We start from the raw sequence: 21203 nt of genomic DNA, 5'->3' as shown, positions 1-21203 counted from the left end.
TTTTAGGGAAAAGTGCCGGGTGTGGTGGGATTGGAGGGGAGTGTGGGGCGGACGAGGAATCCACGGAGAGAGTGGTCCCTCCAGAGAGCAGATAAGGGTGGGGAGGGGAAAATATCTTTGGTAGTGGGGTCAGATTGTAGATGGCAGAAGTGCTGGAGGATGATGCGTTGAATCCGGAGGTTGGTGGGGTGGTACATGAGAATGAGGGGAATTCTGTCTTTGTTGTTATTGCGGGGAGGGGCTGCAAGGGATGAGTTGTGGAAAACGCTCCTCTGATGCTGCCTGGCCTGCTGTGTTCATTCAGATCTACACCTTGTTGTCTCAGACTCCAACATTAGCAGGTCCTACCATCTCTGACTGAGAGACAAGTGTGCTACCCACTGACACCTTGTGTATTGTAAGCCTTTTGTTCACTCACCCCCATCAGCATCTTTCCATTGAGGGTGCATCTTTCTTCCTTGTTTTTCTTCCAAAGGAATAATATCCTACACTTACCCATACTTATATTAAGCTGAGGAAACCTAACATGGAACAAGAAATGCATTTCTAATGATGCCCTTATCTGAGAATTCAATTTTTTTTACCAAAAAGAGCTGGAAAGGACTCCGGAGAAGGTGAACTGTCCTCATGCCCTGACCAACATTCTACCCTCAAACATTGCCGGCAACCACACATTAAGTGCCCATTTATAGCACATGCTGTTTATGCAACGTTACTGTAATTAACTGCAAATCACCTACAAAGCAATGTGATATATTGTGAATGCTTGTCTCGCTGCGTAGCACCTACAGTTGCACAGCTGATGTTGAAAAAAACTTAACAAATATGAGTTCTTTCTACTTCAGAAGATCCTTCATGTTGAGTTACAATATGAATTTTATAGAAACTGGCACAAACTGTATGGAAAACTAGAGGGTCATGCAGTGTTAATGAAGATGATAAAGGAGGATGTCAGAAGCAGTGGGGATTAAATCTCCAGAATGTTGAGGAGAGCTGCAGAACAATGTGTGTTCTTTGATGTAGTTACGGAAAGTATAACTCTGGGTACCTCAAAAAATCTTGTATTGATAATCGAGCCACATACAAATATTTTCTGAAATCCTCCAACTCACTTTTTCTAACAATCATAAATGTATGTTTGATCACATTCTGCTGGCAAGTTAGACGAAGCTTCAGAAACATAGCTTTTTCTTCTCATTCATTCCCACGATTTCGCTGGCTAGGCTCGTATTTATTGCCCAGCCCTGGGAAAGGTGGTGGTGAGCCACCTCTTGAACCCCTGCAGCCCATGCGGTAAAAGAAGAAGTTGCCACTCTCTCATTAGAGAGGGATGACTGAAAGTGGTTTAACTTGGGGGCCACCATGCCTCATATGAGGGGAGAGGTTGAGAAGGAGAGATCTTCATGGTAACCTCAGGCTGGTGTGGGAATTCAACTTGCAATGTTGGTGTCATCCTACAAGGCAAACCGGCTGCCCCTTGTGGTAAAGCGCTATATGATGGGAGACTAATTGCTGAGGGACTGCTCCTCAAATGCATGTGAGAAATAAGGGAGGGTGGAAGGAAGAATGCAGAGGGTTCAGTTAATGGCCACTTGATTTGTGCATGGATTAGAACACCTGAACAAACTGAACCATATTATCCTCTTAAACCCGCGATTCTCGATATTCCCGCAGAGCCCAACAGCTACCGGACGATGGTGGGAAGGACCATTAATGGCAGCCAGCTGGGCAGGGACTATATCCAGTTCAAGAACTTGCTGCAGTCTGTGAGGTTCTACACGAAAGCCAGCCTGTATGGCCCGAACATTGGTAGGCCTCGGAGAAACACTGCGACCTTGCTGGACGGGTAAGTTTATCTGCACAAACCCCATCCCATGTGAAAGCGAGTGGGGACAGTTCACCCTGCTGCGTAATGACTCAGACCTTTCTGCAAATGACTGGCTCACTCTGCACTTAAATAGAGGCTGGGCCATAAACCAAAGTTACAGGGTTTTTAGCGAGTTTTCCAACAAGGAGCAAACAGTCTATGGCTCCAACACATCAGCGCAGACACAGTGTGGCCTCCAGATGAAACCCACCACCCCCCCGAAAACCTCACAATGAAACAAGAGCACCAAATGAATCCAAATGCCTCCTCTTAAAAGGGGCACTGCATACAAGGACTAATGGTCTGGATTTTGAGCTGAGGGCTTGATGGCAAATCATGAATGTACAAATTAGAAGTAGAGTCATGGAGCTGTACAGTGCGGAAACCGATCACTCAGTTCAACCCGTCCAAGCTGACCAGATATCCGAAATTAATCTAACCCCATTTTGCCAGCATTCGGCCCATCTCCCTCTAAACCCTTCCTATTCATTCACTCTTCCAGATGCCTTTTAACTGTTGTAATGTTATCTGCCTCTGCCACTTCCTCTGGCTGCATATTCCACACACGGACCACCCTCTGCGTGTGAAAGTTGTCCCTAAGGTCCCTTTTAAATCTTTCCCCTCTCACCTTAAACCTATGCCCCTCTTGTTTTGGACTCATCTACCCTGGGGAAAAGACCTTGGCTATTCACCCTATCTGTGCCCCTCAGGATTTTATAAACCTCTGTGAGGTCACCCCTCAGCCTCTGACGCTCCAGTGAAAATAGCCCCAGTCTATCCAGCCTCTCCCTGTAGCTCAAACCCTCCAACTCCTGCAACATCCTTGTCCATCTTTTCTGAACCCTTTCAAATTGAACAACATCTTTCCTAAAGCAGGGAGACTGGAATTGAGTGCAGAATTCCAAAAGTGGCCCTAGCCAATGTCCCGAACAGCCACAACATAACAACCCATTTGCTACACTCAACGTAATAACCAATAAAGGCAAGTGTACCAATGGCCTTCTAGTAGACAACTCTGTGTCTCCAGCCTGCTCTGTCATTGAGTAAAATCATAGCTGACCTGATTGCTTCATATTTCTGCTTAGCCCCTATAACCTTTCACCAACACTACCACCAACCCAAATATCTATCCACCTCAGTTTAAAAAAAAATTCAAAGACTCTGCTTCTAACTCGTTTTGAGGGAGAGAGTTCCAAGGACTCCCCACCCACTCTGAGAGAAGACTTCATCTCATCGCTGCCTTCCAGAGCCACAGTCTAAGGACCCGGCTTAGGCCACTTAAGACGGAGATGAGGGGAAACTTCTTCACCAAGAGAGTGGAGAGCCTGTGGAAATCGCTAACACAAAAAGCAGCCAGGTTCAGAACATTGAGATAACAAGGTGTGGAGCTGGATGAACACGGCAGGCCAAGCAGCATCAGAGGAGCAGGAAAGCTGATGTTTCAGGCCTGGACCCTTCAAAGGATTCTCCAACATCGGCAGCTCCTATTATCTCTGATACAAGTACAGAACATTGTACTGTTTCAAAAACAAGTTGCATATAGCACTTAGGGCTGAAGAGATCAAAGGACATGAGGGGAACTGGAAGATGGAACTACGTTGAATGATGGGCCATGATCATAATGTTTGGCAAAGAAGCTCAAAGGGCAAATGGCCTACTCCAGCTCTTATTTTCTACATTTCTGTGATTGGGCAGACCCTTATTTTTAAACTATGACCGCTCATTCTAAATTCTCTTACAAAAGGAAATACCCTTTCGAAGTGCATTCTATTTCAACCACCGAAGGTCTTATATGTCTCATCATGTTCTCTCTACCTCTTCTGCAGCTCATAGAACCCCTACAGTATGGAAACAGGCCCTTCAGCCCAAAAAATCCACACCAACCCTCAGACCCATTCACCTATAACCCATGTAATCTGCACATCCCTGAACACTACAGGACAATCTAGCATGGTCAATCCACCTTTGGACTGTGGGAGGAATCTGGAGCAAACCCAAGCAGACATGGTGAGAATGGGTGGAATTGAACCTGGGTCTCTAGCACTGTGAGACAGCAGTGCTACCACTGAGCCACCATGTCACCCTCTAAACGAAGATACCCGGGCCCACCTGGGAGTTGAACCTGGGACATCTCGCATGTCAATACTGCATAGTACCTTAAGTGAGAATCATACCCCTGGACCAAAAAGCCCTTGAAAGCAAACAGCTGCAAGGTTAATTTCCAAAATCATCAGCATCCATCGTTATTAGCCTTCTGAAACTGACCATGCAGGAGGTCAGGAATAGGTTGTTCATTGCAGATACTCTGTTGCTCAGGGCTTGAGAGGAACCTGCCCAGAATGAAAAAAACACTGAAATTAGTGAGAACTTCCTGTTTACATCACTGTGAGAACTCTGGTAAAAGGTTACACCTTGTTCGCTGAGCTTTGAACAGTGATGAATATGATGTGATGAACACCAAACTGCCCATGAAATAATAATTTTATATTCACAACAGTCTTAAATGATGATTGAATAAATTTTTTTGATGATGTTTGTAAATAAAATCAGAATATTTTAATTTCTACTTTCACCCATCTCTAATTCAGTCTTGTAAACATTTTTAAAAGGTGTTTTATTTTAGCTGCTTTTTGTTTCCTGATTGGGCTGTCTGTGAGAAGACTTGAATGTGATTGATTCCTGGGACAACCTAATGACATCAGTTCAGCTCCTACCTGGGGATTCTCGAGTTGAAGGACACTACAGTCATTTCCAGTAACACAGGAGGCTAAAGGAGAGAGCACATTTGAATTGTCACTGAGAGGCGGATATTATGGTCAGGGGCCAGGACGGTGGTTAAACTGCTGATCTGAACACTCAAGGTCAATGCTCGACAGGCACAAGATGGAAGAAGGTGGGTTATGGGAAATGGGAGGTCACCCAGAGTAGGCCTAACCAATGTGATTAAGTGGTGATAGCATGACTCCAGATGGAAAGCCACCTGCTTGAGTTCTTATGCTCTCAAAACTGGTGAATGTGAACAGCCAAAACAAAAAAGATTTTGTAGCTGCCGAGCTGATTTGAAACCTGTGTGTGTATTGGAGGAAAACTCATGGAGATCAGGGCATGGCAGCATTAAGCGACGTTAAGTGAGTGGGTATTTGCCCTACTCAAGTGCAAGTTTGAGCGGGTCAAAGTGGAGACTGCGAGGGTGCGGAACAAGAGCGAGATATTTTTCCCAGTGTTGGCTAGCACCTCCTAACTCCCTTGGTTCACTGACAGCCACTGCCACTGGAAAATCAGAGGACTCTGACCAAAAGCTTCCTCTGATCACAACGGGTCAGTCCAATTGAAAATCACACGAGAAGTTCAAGCTATAATCCTTTTTTTATGTGTTGTAAAGAATAGTCTCAGAGAGAAATGGCTGATGGTTATCACCATCTCTCAAACATCCCACGTACAATGCACTCAATTGATTTCATCCATCAGGTCACCACTGATAATTCAATACTGGAGGCTGCTCCCAGTGAAGGATTTCAAGCTGATAAATAAATTGTCCCTCATCACAAATCGCCCAGCAAAGGTGATTCTTACCCATTACTGATACTGTTTCCTGTTGAACAGCAGTCTTTAAGGAGGCTGGGAATTTTATTGAAATTAAAATTAATATTTTTTGTTCACTCTAGGGATATGGGTGTTGCTGACTGGGCCCAGCATTTATTGCCCGTCCCTAGTTACCCTTGAGAAGGCGGTGGTGAGCTTCCTTCTTGAACTGCTGCAGCCCATGTGCTGTGGGCTGACCCACAATGCCATGAGGGAGGGAATTCTATGATTTTGACGCGGCAACAGGAATGATCTATATTCCAAATCAGGATGGTGAGTGGTTCAGAGGGGAACTTGAAGGAGATGGTGTTACCCTCTATCTACTGCCCTTCAGGATGGAAGTGATCATGGATTTGGAAGGTGCTGTCTAAAGATCTTTGCTGAGAGGAAAATATCACACAATTCATTTCCTGCCTTTCACAACATAGCAATGATAATCCTTGGAAACATTGGAGATCACTTTGACTTTGGGAACGAAACTGATGACGCCAGACCAGCCATGTTGTATACCAGCAACAGAAAATGGAACTGAAAGCACAAGAGATGTGTTTGGATTAAAAAAAAACCTGGTTTATAACTTCATCCCAAAAATCAAAATTACCCCCAGGGTGTATTGTATGTAGAGGATGCTTTAAAAATCAGAAGCTATTGATTACCCTGAGTTATTTTGAATGATTGTGAAGAACTTATGTTCTCATCAGCTGTCCTGGACATTCTACCGATGGCCTGCAGTCATGATTTCCTTCAGGGCAGAACACACAAATGTGGCTAGGAACCCAGGTAAATTATGGAATTGCTTCTCATATCTGGAAACGAGGCTTATAGGCATGGGTGTGGATAAATTTGTCTCTTCTCTCCCTTACAATCTTCATCTCTCTCCCTCCCTTTCTCTCTCTCTCTATCCTACCTGTTCCTCTCGCTGTTCCTTATTCATTCTTCCCCATCCTTTTTTCTCACTCCCCTTGCCCTACCACTTCCACTCACCCTTCCTTCCTCATTTTCCACCTTTCTTTCCAGCTCTCTTTCTCTCCCTGCAGTGATGTCTTTGGAGGGGCCAGAACTGAAAGGCAGTCCCTACAAATCTGTCTTTGTATTTAGATAAGCAAGTAATGGTTGTGGTCTTGCATGAAATGCACAGCATGGGAACAGGTCATTCAGCCAAGCGGTTGATCATCGAGTCATAAAGCACAGGGGAACAGATCCTTCAGTCCAACTCAAACATGCCAACTAAGTTTCCTACTCTGAACTAGTCCCATTGGCTTGCAATTGGCCCCCATTCCCCTAAACATTTCCTATCTACGTAACTGTCCCAATGTAGTTCAAATGTGTGTAATTGTCCTCCCATCGGGGTGACATGGTGGCTCAGAGGCTAGCCCTGCTGCATCACAGTGGCATGGACCCGGGTTCGATTCCACCCTCAAGTGACTGTCTGTGTGGAGTTTGTACATTTTCCCTGTGTCTGTGCGGGTTTCCTCTGTGGGCTCCTGTTTCCTCCCATGGTCCAAAGATGTGCAGGCTAGGTGGATTGGCCATGGGAAATTACCCCAGAGTGTCCAGGGATGTGCATGGCAAGGTGGGTTAGCTGTGGGAAATGAAGGGTTATAGAGTAGTGGGATGGGTCTGAGGCAGATGCTCTTTGGAAGGATGGTGTGGACTCAATGAGCTGAATTACCTGCTCACACTATAGGGATTCTATGATTCAACTACTTCCCCCAGCAGTTTGTTCAAAATACACACCACCCTCTGTGAGGAAAAACTTGCCATTCAGGCCCCTTTAAATCTTTCCCCTCTCGCCCTAAACTTATGCCATCTAGATTTGAACTCCCCCACTCTTGGAAAAAGACCTTGGCGCTTAAACTCCCAAGATTATTCCACCCAACTCCATCAAATCCCCCCAAATAGCCTTCTGCCTTCCCTCACAGATATTTATCTAGCTTCTGTAATGTCAAGTATGTGGAATGTCCTACTGGAAACAGAGCTGGGAGCAATGTCCATTGTGGCCTGTTAAAGAGGGAAATGGGTGAATAATTGCTGAAAGAAAGATTTGAAAGGGAACAGGGAATGAACAAGGGGAACAGATAACTCCTTCCTCTGAGATAGTCAATCAATTTTCCTCGGTGCTGTAGATTTCTGAGATTTACTAACTCATAAAAGGATGTTTCTATGACCATCACATCGAGAATCCCACCAGTTTGTAAAAGACCCTCGCACTAGAACAACTCAGAACGCTGTGGTCTGACCAGATTCTAATGATATTGCCCCACAGCTTTCAACATTGCATTTAAATAAGACTCATAACACAAAAAAAAGGCAACCATTTTTAATTCTGAATTATGTAAAAGGAAGGTCCAGGGCTTGTGCTTATAGTGCATTTTTCATGTCTACCCAGATGTCCCAAAGCACTTTAAAAATACCCTTTGTGCTGTGGTCCCTGTTGCAGGGTAGGAAATGCAGTCGCCAATTTGCATACAGCAAGATCCCACAAAGAGCTGTGCGATACTAACCTGTTTCTGGGAGGTTGATCGAGACATAAAGATCGGTGAGGATATCAGGAATAACACTCCCACTCTTATTCAGCAAAGTTTCATGGGATCTTTTACCCGAGAGGGCAGACAGGGTTGAACATAGAACAGAATCATAAAAATCCTTACAGTGTGAAAGCAGACCATTTGGCCCATCAAGTTCCATACTGGCCCTCCAAAGAGCAGCCTGTCTGGACCCATCTGTGTAACTCTGTAGCATTTCCCATGGCTAATCCATCTAGGCTGCACATCCCTGAACACTACGGGCAATTTCCCATGGCCAATCCACCTAGCCTGCACACCTTTGGACTGTGGGAGGAAACCGGAGCACCCAGAGGAAACCCACACAGACGTGGGGAGAATGTACAAACTCCACACAGACAGTCACCTGAGGGTGGAATCGAACCTGGGACTCTGGCACTGTGAGGCAGCAGTGCTAACCACTGAGCCACCATGCCACCCCCTCTTCTGGAAAGCAGTATCTCTGACAAGGCAGCATTCACTCGATTCCATGCTGGGAGTTCAGTCTGGATTATTGTACTCGAATCCCAGAGTGGATCTCAAACCTGTAACTTTCTAACTTAGTGGTAATGTGAGCAAGCAGCTGAGCCTTCACCCACACCCAGCACATGAAATGGGACGTGGTTCACTCTGCTGGCATGCTTATTCCCTGCAGGACTGTGCAAATGGCAAACTTTACATTCAGCCCATAGTGTCTGTGCTGGTTCTATCCCCCTGCGGCAATTTCCTGCCTTTTCCTCATACCCCTGCACACCATCTCTATCTTAATAGCCATCCAATGCCCTCTTGAATGCCTCAATTGAACATCTCCCCAGGCAGTGAATTCCATACCTCGCTCGCTGTGCAAACACAATGTTTTTCTCATTTCTTCCTTGCTTCAGTTACATGTTAATTTACATTCGTGCTGTATTGTTCTTTTTCGATTCATGAGTGGGTACAGCTTCTCGCCATCTATTTTATCCAGCTCAGATTCAAATCTGAAAACATTGATCAGATCTCCTCTCAGCCATGACCTCTCCAAGGATAATGTTCGTAATGTCTCAAGTCTATCCTCCTCACTGAAGTTTCTCTTTCCTGTTCAGTGAGATATCTGCTGAAACGCTGAATCCTTTATTTCAAAGCCACCAGACAAAATTGTTTGAGCCTGCCTGGGCCAGCTCCCAACTTTGAGGAATGGGTTAACCACGGTGACTTGAAACACAACCCGAGTAACCCACAGGCTTATACAAATTTGTAATAAATCAATGGGGCTTTTGGGAAATCATGTCCTTTATTTTTGCTCTAATGAAAACCATTAACACAAGCAACTTTTAACATCAACCCTCTCCTCGAGCCTTAATTTAAAACAAAACACTTTCCTGTTATTTTTATGGCTCATTTTTCTTGTCCCCCGAACCAAAATTAAAATATAGCGCGGGTGCTTCCTCCCTGCACCTCCCACTTAATTGCTGAACTCGCCTAATGAAGGAAACTTTGAACAATGCCACTGAATTTCTCCAGTAGTTGAATGAGAAATGGTCAGAAAACAACTGTTAAATCAGTTTGATTATACCCTGCAGTATTCCATAAAACAATGTTTTGAGAGAAGTGGATAATTAGGCTTGTCCAGCGGCATTTTCAGACGCATACTCCATCTGGTGAAGTACTGAGTTGAAAAGAGTGAGGAGGTGCAGATATGATCACCGAGTCTGTGCGAAGTCGGCTGGTTTCATTAGGGGCAAAAACTGCCCTCAGGACCCCCAGACTGGGGGAGGAAAGTAGTTATCAACAACAAAAACAGAAACTTCTTAATATCCTTTCTTTCCAGGCCTAGCTCTGAAGGGGTCACTGGACTTGAAACATGAACTGATTTCTCTCCACAGATGCTGCCAGACCTGCTGAGTTACTCTTGCAATTTCTGTTCTACAAAATCTGCAGTTCATAGAATCCCTGCAGTGCAGATAGAGACCATTCAGCCCATCATGTCCACACCAACCTTCCAAACAGCATCTCACCTAGACCCATCCCCTGCTCTATCCTGCAATTCCCATGTCTAACCCACATAGCCTGCACATCCCCTGGACACTTTAGCATGGCCAACCCACCCTAACCTGCACGTATTTGGCCTGTGTGAGGATGTCTAGCCCTTGTTTTGCAACTCCAATAAACAGAAAGCTTAAGCTTGACCATTTGAGCTCAGGATATAATTTGGTTTGGTGATTAATTGTGAAACTGTTCCTGGTGTTGGAGGAGAGTGTAGGGTTTGACGAAACCAGTTTTGTATCATAAAGGCTTTATGCAAGAACATGGAAAACAACATCACCAATTTACGAATTGTTTGTCAGGTTCTATCAAACGGAAAGTTTCCAAAGCTAATAGGAACTGCAGATACTGGAGAATCCGAGATAACAAGTGTAGAGCTGGATGAACACAGCAGGCCAAGCAGCATCGTAGGAGCAGGAAGGCGGATGTTTTGGGATAGACCCTTCAAAGACACTTTAAGATCTTAGCCAATGAAGCATCTTCCAAGAGTTTGGGCCATTTTTCTGCCTTGTCAAGATATGGCTTGAGTGTTGAAGCTACAATGTTGTAGCCCTGTCTCTCTCGCACACAGTCATGGATGTTGGTCCTTGATTCCAAGATGTTAAAAATATGTTTTACCCTGAGTCAGAAATTAAATTGGACTAAGTTACTTCAGATATTGGTATCTGTACTGAAAACAAAAAAAAAACTCCACTGGAGGTCCCAGTGGGTCAGGCAGCATCTGTGGAGAGAAACCAATCTGACTGTTTGAGTCTAGACGACTCTCCATCAGAGCTGAAGTGAAATTACGTTGTTCACCCCACCGTGTAACACAGGCAACAAATGATTAGAAGGTAACAATTCTTAAATGGATTGGAATGCCAAGATGTGTTCTGAGGATGGATCACCAGACCCAAAACATTAACTCTGATTTTTCTTCACAGATGCTGCCAGACCTGCTGAGCTTTTCCAGCAACCTCTGCTTTTGTTCTAGATGTGTATGGGTTTAGGGTGAAATTCACACTATATAAGTCAATGCTTGGGGAAGTTTCTATACACGGTAGTTCCTCCAACCCCCTGCTACACCACCAAGAAAGGAGACGAGCATACATTCACACACTGGGGATTTTCCAATAGACCTGGCGCATATGTGTCAAGAGAGGCAAGAATGTAAGACCCATTAATTATACATTGTTTGATTACATGACTGGAAATTCTGAAAGGCTCAAAGTCCAATTTGATTCCGGTCTGATTGCACAATAAAAGTTGTGTCATGGTCACCAGTAAACAGTTCTCTGAGATTCATGATTCATCAGTAATGTTGCAAACTGCTTTGACCAAGACTGCAAGAGATGTGATAACCTCATAACTTATGGTTGTCACAGGCATGGAAACAATTTTGATTGTTTACAGTATCTTAAAACGACAAAGTTTGGGAGTTAGTGAAAGAGCAGTAGGGGTCATAGGCAGGACAATGGACACACCCAGGGCTGGTCAGTGGAGGTATCTTTGGCAACGATGATCCAGTTATAATATGATGGCCAAAAAGTGGAATACAGCTGGCACAACCAACCTGAGTTGGCAACAGAGAGAAAGCATTGGTGTAGAATGGTGTGGGCGACAGTGTCTGCAAGTAGATAGAGGAAGATAACGTGGAGTATTGCATTACAATCAGACAAGACGCCAAGTGTGTCTTAAGTTAGGGCTTGTAGTGGAGGTTTACATCATTAGCTGAACCAGTACCTTAAGTGAAGGAAGAATTTTGGGTCAAAGTAAAAAGTTCAGTAGCCTTGCATTCCATACAGTCAGAGAACTCTTACAGGATAGAAGGAGGCCATTCAGACCATTGTGCCTGGACTGGCTCTCAAATGAACTTTATGACTTGGTGCCATTCTCCTGCCATTTCCCCGCACCCTATTACATTATTTCTAGTCAAATAATTATCCAATGCCCACTTAAGAGCCTCAGATAATTCTTCATCTACAGACTGTGCCAAACCAGAGCCAAACCACTCATTATGTGAAAAAGTTCTTCTTAATTTTTTGCCCTCTCATTCTCAATCCTTTTAATGAACAGGAACAGTTATTTTCCCCTTGAGATAGCAAGGTCTGCCGATGCTGGAGTCAGAGATAACACAGTGTGGAGCTGGAGGAGCACAGCAGGCCAGGCAGCATCACAGGAGCAGGGAATGTTGACATTTCAGGTTGGGACCCTCCTTCAGTAATAGTTTTTCCGTACCTAGTTTTTCTCCAGACTGCTCATGACTTTGGAAACTTCTTCTCCCCTCAGCCTTCATCGCTTCAAGGAGAAGTCCCAACTTTTCCTCAGAACTGTGGAGTTCGTTGTACTTTCCCATTTTTGTACATCTCTTCCGCACTCTCTTCAATGGTTTCTCAAGCTTCCTAGAGTGTGGTATCCAGAATTGACACAATACTCCAGCTGAGATCTAGCAACTATCTTGTATAAGTTCAGCCCATCTTCGAGGCCCTTGTACTCTTTACCCTCTTAATAAAGTCCAGGGTTACGAGTGATTTAATAATTGCTCTCTGCACATGTCTTCGTACCTTAAGTGATCTATGCACATATCCACCAAGTCCTTCTGCTCCTGCCTCCAGTAAGTATTGTCTTTCCATATTTATCTCCTACCAAAATGCATCACATACCATGGATCTTTATCTGTTACTTGTCTGCCAACCCAATAACTTGTTCATGTCCTCTTAGAGTTCGACATTGCCCTGCTGACAATTTAGAATGTGTCTAAGTTTCAAAGCATCCGCAAAGCTGAAATTAACTCGATGCACCAAATCTGATAATAATCAGAATATGCAGACGGCTTGCTCCCAGCAATTTTCCCTCCAAATCCTGCAGTTTTTTGGCTAACTATCATTGCAGTTGGAAGCAAATGAGTTGTGCAAATGGTTACCATTTCTACTGGGAGTAGATCTGGTTGGGACAGGGCTTTTAATGCTGGCAACGAAGAGTTTCCGATATTGGCAGACCAACGTTCATTAGTGTAATCTGCTCCTAACAATTGGCTAAGTTGAAATAGCGTAACTCTCAAGAGATAAATTTACTGATGCATTAGATCCTCATTGAGAAATATACCGTAATAATGCTACGGTTGAAATTTTAGCAAAGATACTCTTCTTGATACCAAAGGAATTTAAAATTTAATCACCCGACCGGGGCTGTGTTTCTGCAGAGCTCAATGACAGGCAAAGTTTCACCTGTCTGTGTTTAGAAATGGGTATTTTTAATGCTTTTAAATATGGGTTTATCTTAACTGTAGTTATGGTGCAAAGCTCTGAATATTCTTATCTCTGAATGAAGGGTTTCTGGGGTCAGGAACAAAAGCAGAAGTTTCTGGAAAAGCTCGGCCAGCCTGGCAGCGTCTGTGAACAAAAAATCAGAGTTAATGTTTTGGGTCTGGTGAACCTTCCTCAGAACAGGACCCAAAATGTTAACTCTGATTTTCACTTCACAAATGCTGCCAGACCTGCTGAGCTTTTCCAGCAACTTCCGCTTTTGTTCCTGATTTACAGCATCCGCCGTTCTTTTGGTTTCGGGTGTCAGGTTTTACTCAGAGCTGAATTGATAATTGAGCTAACATTCCAGAGCAGTACGAAGTGAGTGCTGCATTGTCAGTGGGACGAACATTCAGGTGAGGCTTTGTTTGCTTCCCCAGGCCACTTTTTCTACTTTGCAACAGTACTATTGGGCTGGGCTGAGATTGTGAAGAACTGTGATTTAAATGCACGTGCAATTTTGTTCCCTTTATTCATTCATGGCATGAGGGTGTCACATGCTAGGCATTTATTGCTCATCCCTAATTGCCCCAAGAGCAGTTATGAGTCAACCACATTACAGTGGGTCTGGAGTCGCATGTAGGCCCAGACCAGGTAAGGATGGCAGTTTCCTTCCCTAAAGGACATTCGTGAACCAGATGGGTTTTTCCTGACAACTGATAATGGATTCACAGTCAACTTTAGATTCTTTATTCCAGGTATTTTATTGAATTCAAATTCCACCATCTGCCATGGCAGGATTTGAATATAGGTCCACAGAACATTACCTAGGTCTCTGGTGTAACAGTCCAGCAATAACACCACTAGGCCATCACCTCCCCTGAAAACTATTTTGGTCTTGCCGAAACAAAAACACTCTGGAAATACTCAGCCATTGAGGAAACTCGAGTCAGTGTGAACTTTGGAGTTTAATGAGTAGGGGAGCTCGATGAGGAGGGAATGGAAATGTTTGTTTTCTTTTACTAAATTTATCAGTCTCCACAAAAACACGAACGACATGAGAGGGGACAGAGATATTGGATTCAGTAATCTGCCCTCCCTACTCTCTGGGGTACAGAATTACAAAGACTGACAACTGCCCAGAGAAAGAAATTCCTCCTCACATGCACCTTAAATGGGACACCCCTTAATTTTGAAACTGTTCCCCCTAGTTCAGCACTCTCCTAAGGGTCGGGCCCAGACATGATGGGCCGAAGGGCCTGTTTCTATGGTGTATGACTCTATGATTTACCCAGTCAAGGCCCCCCAGAATTCTTGATTTGATTTGGTTTACACATTTTTCACGTGTACTGAGGTACAGTGAAAAGTATTGTTTTGCATGCTAACCAGGCAAATCAACATGACATAAGGTTTTGAGTTATAAGGAGAGGCTGGATAGGCTGGGACCCTTTCCCACTGGAACGTACGAGGTTGAGGGGTGACCTTACAGAGGTTTATAAAATCATGAAGTGTATAGTTAAGGTGAAAGGCAGGGTGGGGGATTTCAGGACTGGGGGCATAATTTTAAGGTGAGAGGAGAAAGTTTTAATAAAGGAATGAGAGGCAACTTTTTTACACAGAGGGTGGTTTGTGTGTGGAATGAACTTCCTGAGAAAGTGGTGGATACAGGTACAGTTACAGCGTTTAGAAGACGTTCGGATAAGTACGCGAATAAAAAAGACTTTGGATGAATATGGGCCAAGTGCAGGTCGGTGGGACTAGTTTAGTTTGGAATATGTTCATGGACTGGTTGGACTGATGGGACTGTTTCCATGCTGTATGACTCTATGACTCAATCATGGTAATAGAACAGAATACGTTGTAGTGTTACAGCCACTGAGAAGGTACAGAGAAAGATCAACTCTAATATATGAGATGGTCATTCATAATAAGATAACTCTTCGGGAATCAAGTGCCACAGGGTTGGCTGTGGCTCAGTTGGTTACAAGTTTGCTTTTGTAACAGAACTGGCCCAGTTCTGGAAAAGGGTCCCGAACTGAAACGTCAACTTTCCAGCTCCTCTGATGCTGCCTGGCCTGCTGTGTTCATCCAGCTCCACACTTTTATCTCAGACTCCAGTATCTTCAGTTCTTGCTATCTCCAAGGTCATTTTGTTCATTCTTAATCACCAGTTACAAAAGTCCCACTCCAACATTATCACATCCAGTTTTGTAAATATATATATTTTTTACCCATACTATCCTACTTGGAAAGTATATTGCTTCACTGTCCCTCCTTTGGCAAAGAGTGCTTTCTGATATCAGACCTAAAGACCCTTATCCCCGCTCCCACTGCTTTATTCATTGCTCTTCAATACAGATGTAATCATTGCCACATCATTTCCAAATGTGCATGACTTGGAAAAACCATTTCTTGGGTTCCAGGCAGAGAAACTTATATCTCACCAGTTTTTCTCAGATCTCAGTCCTGTTACACTCAGGATCAGCCTCATGTTTCTCTTTAACACAGGTAATCAACTTAGAGAGAGATTTGTCATTAGCTATCCCTCTTACATGTCAAAATATTAGAAAAGCTCAAACTAATCTCAGGGTCAGCTTCGTTGAAATGGGTATCAAGCGCTAACAGATGTGATTGTGTGGGCAAGGTTCCCTGAAGGTAAATCTCTTGCTTTTAATAACTTTCTTGTGTTCACCATGGTGATATGCCTCATTTTTCAACACTGCACAGCCTTATTGATAATTCTAAGGGTAAGTAGTGATTCTCCTTGACATGCATTTAATTGTGGTATGAATCGAGACAAAGTGTTGGTGCAGGTGAAAGACAGCCGCATATTTTATCCACCTGAGTTCATTTTGAGCACTTACCCAGTGAAATTTTGTTAAAATCATGTGTTTCAGTTTCTGGCTTTCCTTGTCTGTATCTTAATGATCACGCACACAAAAATGTAAATTAAATAAATACGTTTAGCTCAAACCATCTGTTAGCTTGCTCTACCCAATTCGCAAAAGGTGGCCTTGAAATTAATTAAAACCCTTGTAATAATTTCACTTGTAAAAGCCGAGGTAATGCGAACCTCCCCATTTAAGAAGATTATTTTTCCCTGTGCTAAAGTGCCTCAGTGCTCCATGCCAACTGAAACTTAACTACATGTTTTTTTCAATCCAGTCCCAAGCATTTGTTGGCCCATTATCGGACTTATTGATGATTAACACAGACTGGTCATTGAGTTAATCCCCTCACACATGTGCTGTGAAGTTGCAGTAAACTGCTGCCTCTCCAGTTCTTTAAATTTAAAAATGTAAATGCAATATAGAGTCAAGATGGTTCTGAGGAAGATTATTTAGTCCAGTAAGTCCAGAGTTTGGCGAACAAAACAAACCTAAGACATTTTGGACTTATACACGACTGTATCTACATACGTTGGAGGCAGAAGAGAGGATCAGATAGATGAAAGGATCAATATTGTACATTGGCCCTTGAAGAGGCTGCAGGGGGATACAGACTTTCATACATCTCCTCCTGGAATATGTATTTGTAAAGGAAGTCTGGAGAAAGATGTAGTGTGCAATGTGGAAAGAGATCAGCCAGGTGCACCTCACAGAGTTCCCTGATTGGGGTTATTAACCTGGTCCAATCAGGGGATCCTGGCTGACAAATTTAAACAAAAATGTTCCACCTCTAATTCAATTTTAATTTGATCCTTATCCTCAAATAGGAGGATAAGGACAACATGTCCATCCTGGGCCTCCTCCAGTGTCACAATGATGCCATCCAGAAACTGAAGGAGCAGCACCTCATATTCTGCCTTGGGAGCCTACAACCCAATGGTCTCAATGTGGACTTCACTAGTTTCAAAATCTCCCCACTCCCGGCCTCATCCCATGACCAACCCTCCCTCTCATCCCCACCTCCTTGACCTGTTCATCTTCTCTCCCACCTATCGGCTCCTCCCACCTCACTGACCAATGCCCACCACTCCCTACCTGCGCTCAACTATCACCATCTCACCATCCCACCTACCCTCGCCAGCCCCACACCCATCCTCTCTATTTATTTCAGAGTCCGCTTACCCCTCCCCCATTTCTGAAGAAGGGTCCAGACCTGAAACATCAGTTTTCCTGCTCCTCTGATGCTGCCTGGCCTGCTGTGTTCCTCCGCACTGTGTTATCTTACATTTTTCTGCTGATTGGAGAAAACCAGCTTGATGGAGTTGCCACATTTCATACATCTTGATCAGTTCATCAGCATCCTTATTAATTCTGGGCTGACGGATAGCTTCAAGCACCAATCTCCTTCTGTATACAATGTAGCAGATCTTGATGTTAAGCTTGTAGATTTACCACTTCCTTGTCTTTGAAAATTACATCCTTAGAAACTCCTAGTTCATCTCTGTATGACTTGAGAAAGAAGGTGCTAGCTTAGGGACCCATTGGATGTGTGCAGGCTGCTTCTTGATGATGATTTTTGTCAGCCATTGAAGCAGGTCTGTTCCTGACAGGGTTTGCTCAATCTACGCTGCTCATCCGTGACTGAAATGTGTGGGATCAGTGTTGAGATCTGGAAGCTTTTCCGTGACACAAAGAATGGATGAGTCGTAATAAAAATCCATGCATACCGGTCGACCACACACAGAAGGCCCTGCTGTCCCTATGAGCTGTATTGACATTGAAGCCAGATAATGCAAAGGGTGCCAGTCCCATTATAAACAGTTAGCTTATTGCTTAAGGGGACTGCCCCACATTGCAGCAATTTTCTGTGTAGATCTCTTGCATTTTCTTAACATTTGCACTTGCACCTGTGTCAAACTTGGCATTGTGGCATGTTTTATATTTCTTTCAGGCTATACCACTTAGATAGAGGTATTCAACTTTTTTGACATTGGTAAAAAAGTGGGGAGGTGATGTCCTAGTGGTATTATCTCTGCGCTGTTAATCCATACGCCCAGATAATGTTCTGGGGACCTGAGTTTGAATCCCACCACAGCAGATGGTGGCGTATGAATTCAATGAAATATCTGGAATCAGGAACCTAATGATAACCATGAATCCATTGTCGATTGTAGGGAAAAACCCATCTGGTTCACTCATGCCCTTTAGGGATGGAAATTTGCCATCCTTACCTGGTCTAGCCTACATGCAGACCCACAGCAATGTGACTGACTCTTAACTGCCCTCTGGGCAATAAATGCTGGCTGGCCAGTGATGTCCTCATCCTGCGAATGAATAAAGGAAACGGCGATGCTGCACATGCCTCTTTGACTTCATTGACATGCATGTGGACCAAGGACATAGTTATGGTGTTCTTTCTGGTTCATTCCTCTTCAGATGTACTGTGCGGCATTGCTGGACTTTTGGATTCGCTAGACAGTTGCGACAGAGGTCTTGCGGTTTATTCACTAACTATTGGCTTGGAATGAAACTCAGCTGGCCACCAAAGGAAATGAACATTCCTGGGGCACAATAGTGAAGGGGCAGTAAATAAACACCTTCCCTAGTGGGTAAGATTCAGTGCTTCAACCACTGTGGCCTGAGACTAATTCCCGGTCAGGGAATAAGAGTTTATTTTCAGGGTGTCACTGAGCCTCAGTGGTTGGCACTGCAGCCTCACACCGCCAGGTACCCAGGTTTGATTCCAGCCTCAGGTGACTGTCAGTCTGTTTGTGTGGAGTTTGCACATTCGCCCCATGTCTGTTTGGGTTTCCACTGGGTGCTCTGGTTTCTTCCCAGGCCCAAAGATGTGCAGGTTAGGTGGATTGTCCATGCTAAATTGCCTGCAGTGTCCAGGGATGTGCGGGCAAAACAGATTTGCCACAGGGTCACAAAGATATGGCGGTGGGTTGGATCTTTATGGGATGCTCTTCAGAGGGTCAGTGCAAGACCTAATGGGCTGAATGGCCTCTTTCCACATTTTGAGGATCCTATGAACTAAGGTACTGGAAATGACAGCAATAAACACAGCCCTGCTAACCCTGCAAAGTCTTCTTTAATAACATCTGGGAGCTTGTGTCAAAGCTGTTTCTTGGACTAATCCAGCAGTAGGCGACACGCATAACATGTGCCTTTACGAGTATGTTCCAGACAACACATCGCCATACCTCAGTGCACCTTGTTGCACTTGTACATGCTGTGCTGGGGTTCTCAAGTTTCTTCAGTGGGATCTCAGTGTTGTTCCCACTTGCCCTGTAAAGGGGTATCCAGCTGAGGAGGTTTTGCTGCTGCTGTTGATGGCCAGGTATCTGCAATTGTTCCAGAGTGGAGTTGGAAGATGGAGCTATATGAGCAATCCCATGCCACAGTTAAAGCTGATAGCTGGGACATATAATTGGAAGTGGGTGAAGGTTCACCAGCTGAAATGCCATCCAAGAAGCTGGCACTTACCTGTTTCAAAGTGAAAGCTCTCACTGAGTGAAGAAGCACTTTAAACAGCAGCGTGTTGTAAGAGATGCCCCCAGCTCACCGCTGTTCCCAATGTGGCTTCCTCTACATCGGGGAAACCAAGCGAAAGCTTGGGGTCCACTTTACGGAACACCTACACTCAGTTTGCAACAAATGACTGCACCTCCCAGTTGCGAACCATTTCAACTCCCCCTCCTTGGCCGACATGTTCATCCTGGGCCTCCTGCAGTGCCACAATGATGCCACCCGAAGGTTGCAGGAACAGCAACTCATATTCCCGCTTGGGAACCCTGCAGCCCAATGGCATCAATGTGGACTTCACCAGCTTCAAAATCTCCCCTCCCCTGACCACATCCCAAAACCAGCCCAGCTCATCCCCGCCTCCCTAACCTGACTATCCTTCATCCCACCTATCCCCTCCTCCCATCTCAAGCAGCACCCCCACCTCTGACCTACCAGCCTCATCCCACCTCCTTGACCTGTCCATCCTCCCTTTGTCTGACCTATCCCCACCCTAACTCCACACTTACACTCGCCTTTACTGGCTCCATCCCTGCATCTTTGCCCTGTCTGTCACCTCTCCACCTATCTTCTCCTCTATCCATCTTCCATCTGCCTCCCCCTCTGTCTCTATTTATTTCAGAATCCCCTTCCCCTCCCCCATTTCTGAAGAAGTGTCCAGACCTGAAATGTCAGCTTTCCTGCTCCTCCAAGCAGACGATCCTTCTTGGCCTGCTGTGTTTATCCAGCTCTACACCTTGTTACCTCACATCTGGTTCTGCTCAGATGTCCTTTGGGTAGATCTGCTGCCACTAATCCCCTGTGTTAATACTAGTGCAGGAACTTACATACTTAATGGTAAGGTCCTGGAGAGTGTTGCCAAATGAAGGGACCTTGGCGTGCAAGTTTATAGTTCCTTCAAAGTGGAGTTGAACGTAGTCAAGATAGTGAAGAAGACATTTGGTATGCTTGCCTTTATTGATCAGTGTATTGAGTATAGGAGTTGGGAGGTCATGTTCAGGACATAGGTTAGTCCATTTATGGAATACTACGTTCAGTTCTGGTCTCCCTGCTATAGGAAGGGCGTTGTAATATCTGAAAGGGTTCAGAAAAGATTTACAAGGATGTTGCCAGGGTTGGAGTGTTTGAGCTGTAGGGAGAGGCTAGGCTGGGGCTAATTTCCCCAGATCATTGGAGACTGAGGGAGGACCAAATAGTTATTTATAAGATCATGAGGGGCATGGATATGATGAATATTCAAGGTTTTTTCTCCAGGGCACAGAGTCCAAAGAGGGCATAGATTTATGGTGAGAGGGCAAATATTTAAAAGAGACTTAACGGACAACTTTTTCACACAGAGGGTGTTGCATGTATAGATCAAGCTGCCAGAGGAAGTGGAGGAGACTGGCACAATAACAACATTTAAATGGCATCTGGTTGGGTATATGAATAGGAAGGATTGAGAGGAATATGGGCCAAATGCTAGCAAATGGTACTAGATTAATTTAGGATATCTGGTTGGCATGGATCTGTTGGATCAAAGGGCCTATTTTAGTGCTATACAGGGTGT

At 44.5% G+C, this 21203-nt stretch overlaps 1 protein-coding gene across 1 annotated transcript in view; it reads left to right on the top strand.

The window, feature by feature from the left end:
* Positions 1–21203, top strand: part of hpse2 (heparanase 2) — a 264875-nt gene that overhangs the window by 129884 nt on the left and 113788 nt on the right. Inside the window, exon 5 of the mRNA XM_048551158.2 lies at positions 1675–1846. Coding sequence (XP_048407115.1) covers positions 1675–1846 — 172 coding nt within the window. The remainder of the gene's footprint in view (positions 1–1674; positions 1847–21203) is intronic.

The sequence above is a fragment of the Stegostoma tigrinum genome, chromosome 20 (genome assembly GCF_030684315.1).
Source record: "Stegostoma tigrinum isolate sSteTig4 chromosome 20, sSteTig4.hap1, whole genome shotgun sequence".
NCBI lineage: Eukaryota > Metazoa > Chordata > Chondrichthyes > Orectolobiformes > Stegostomatidae > Stegostoma > Stegostoma tigrinum.
The sequence above is the reverse complement of the archived record's forward strand: the minus strand, read 5'-3'. Positions and strand labels throughout refer to the sequence as shown.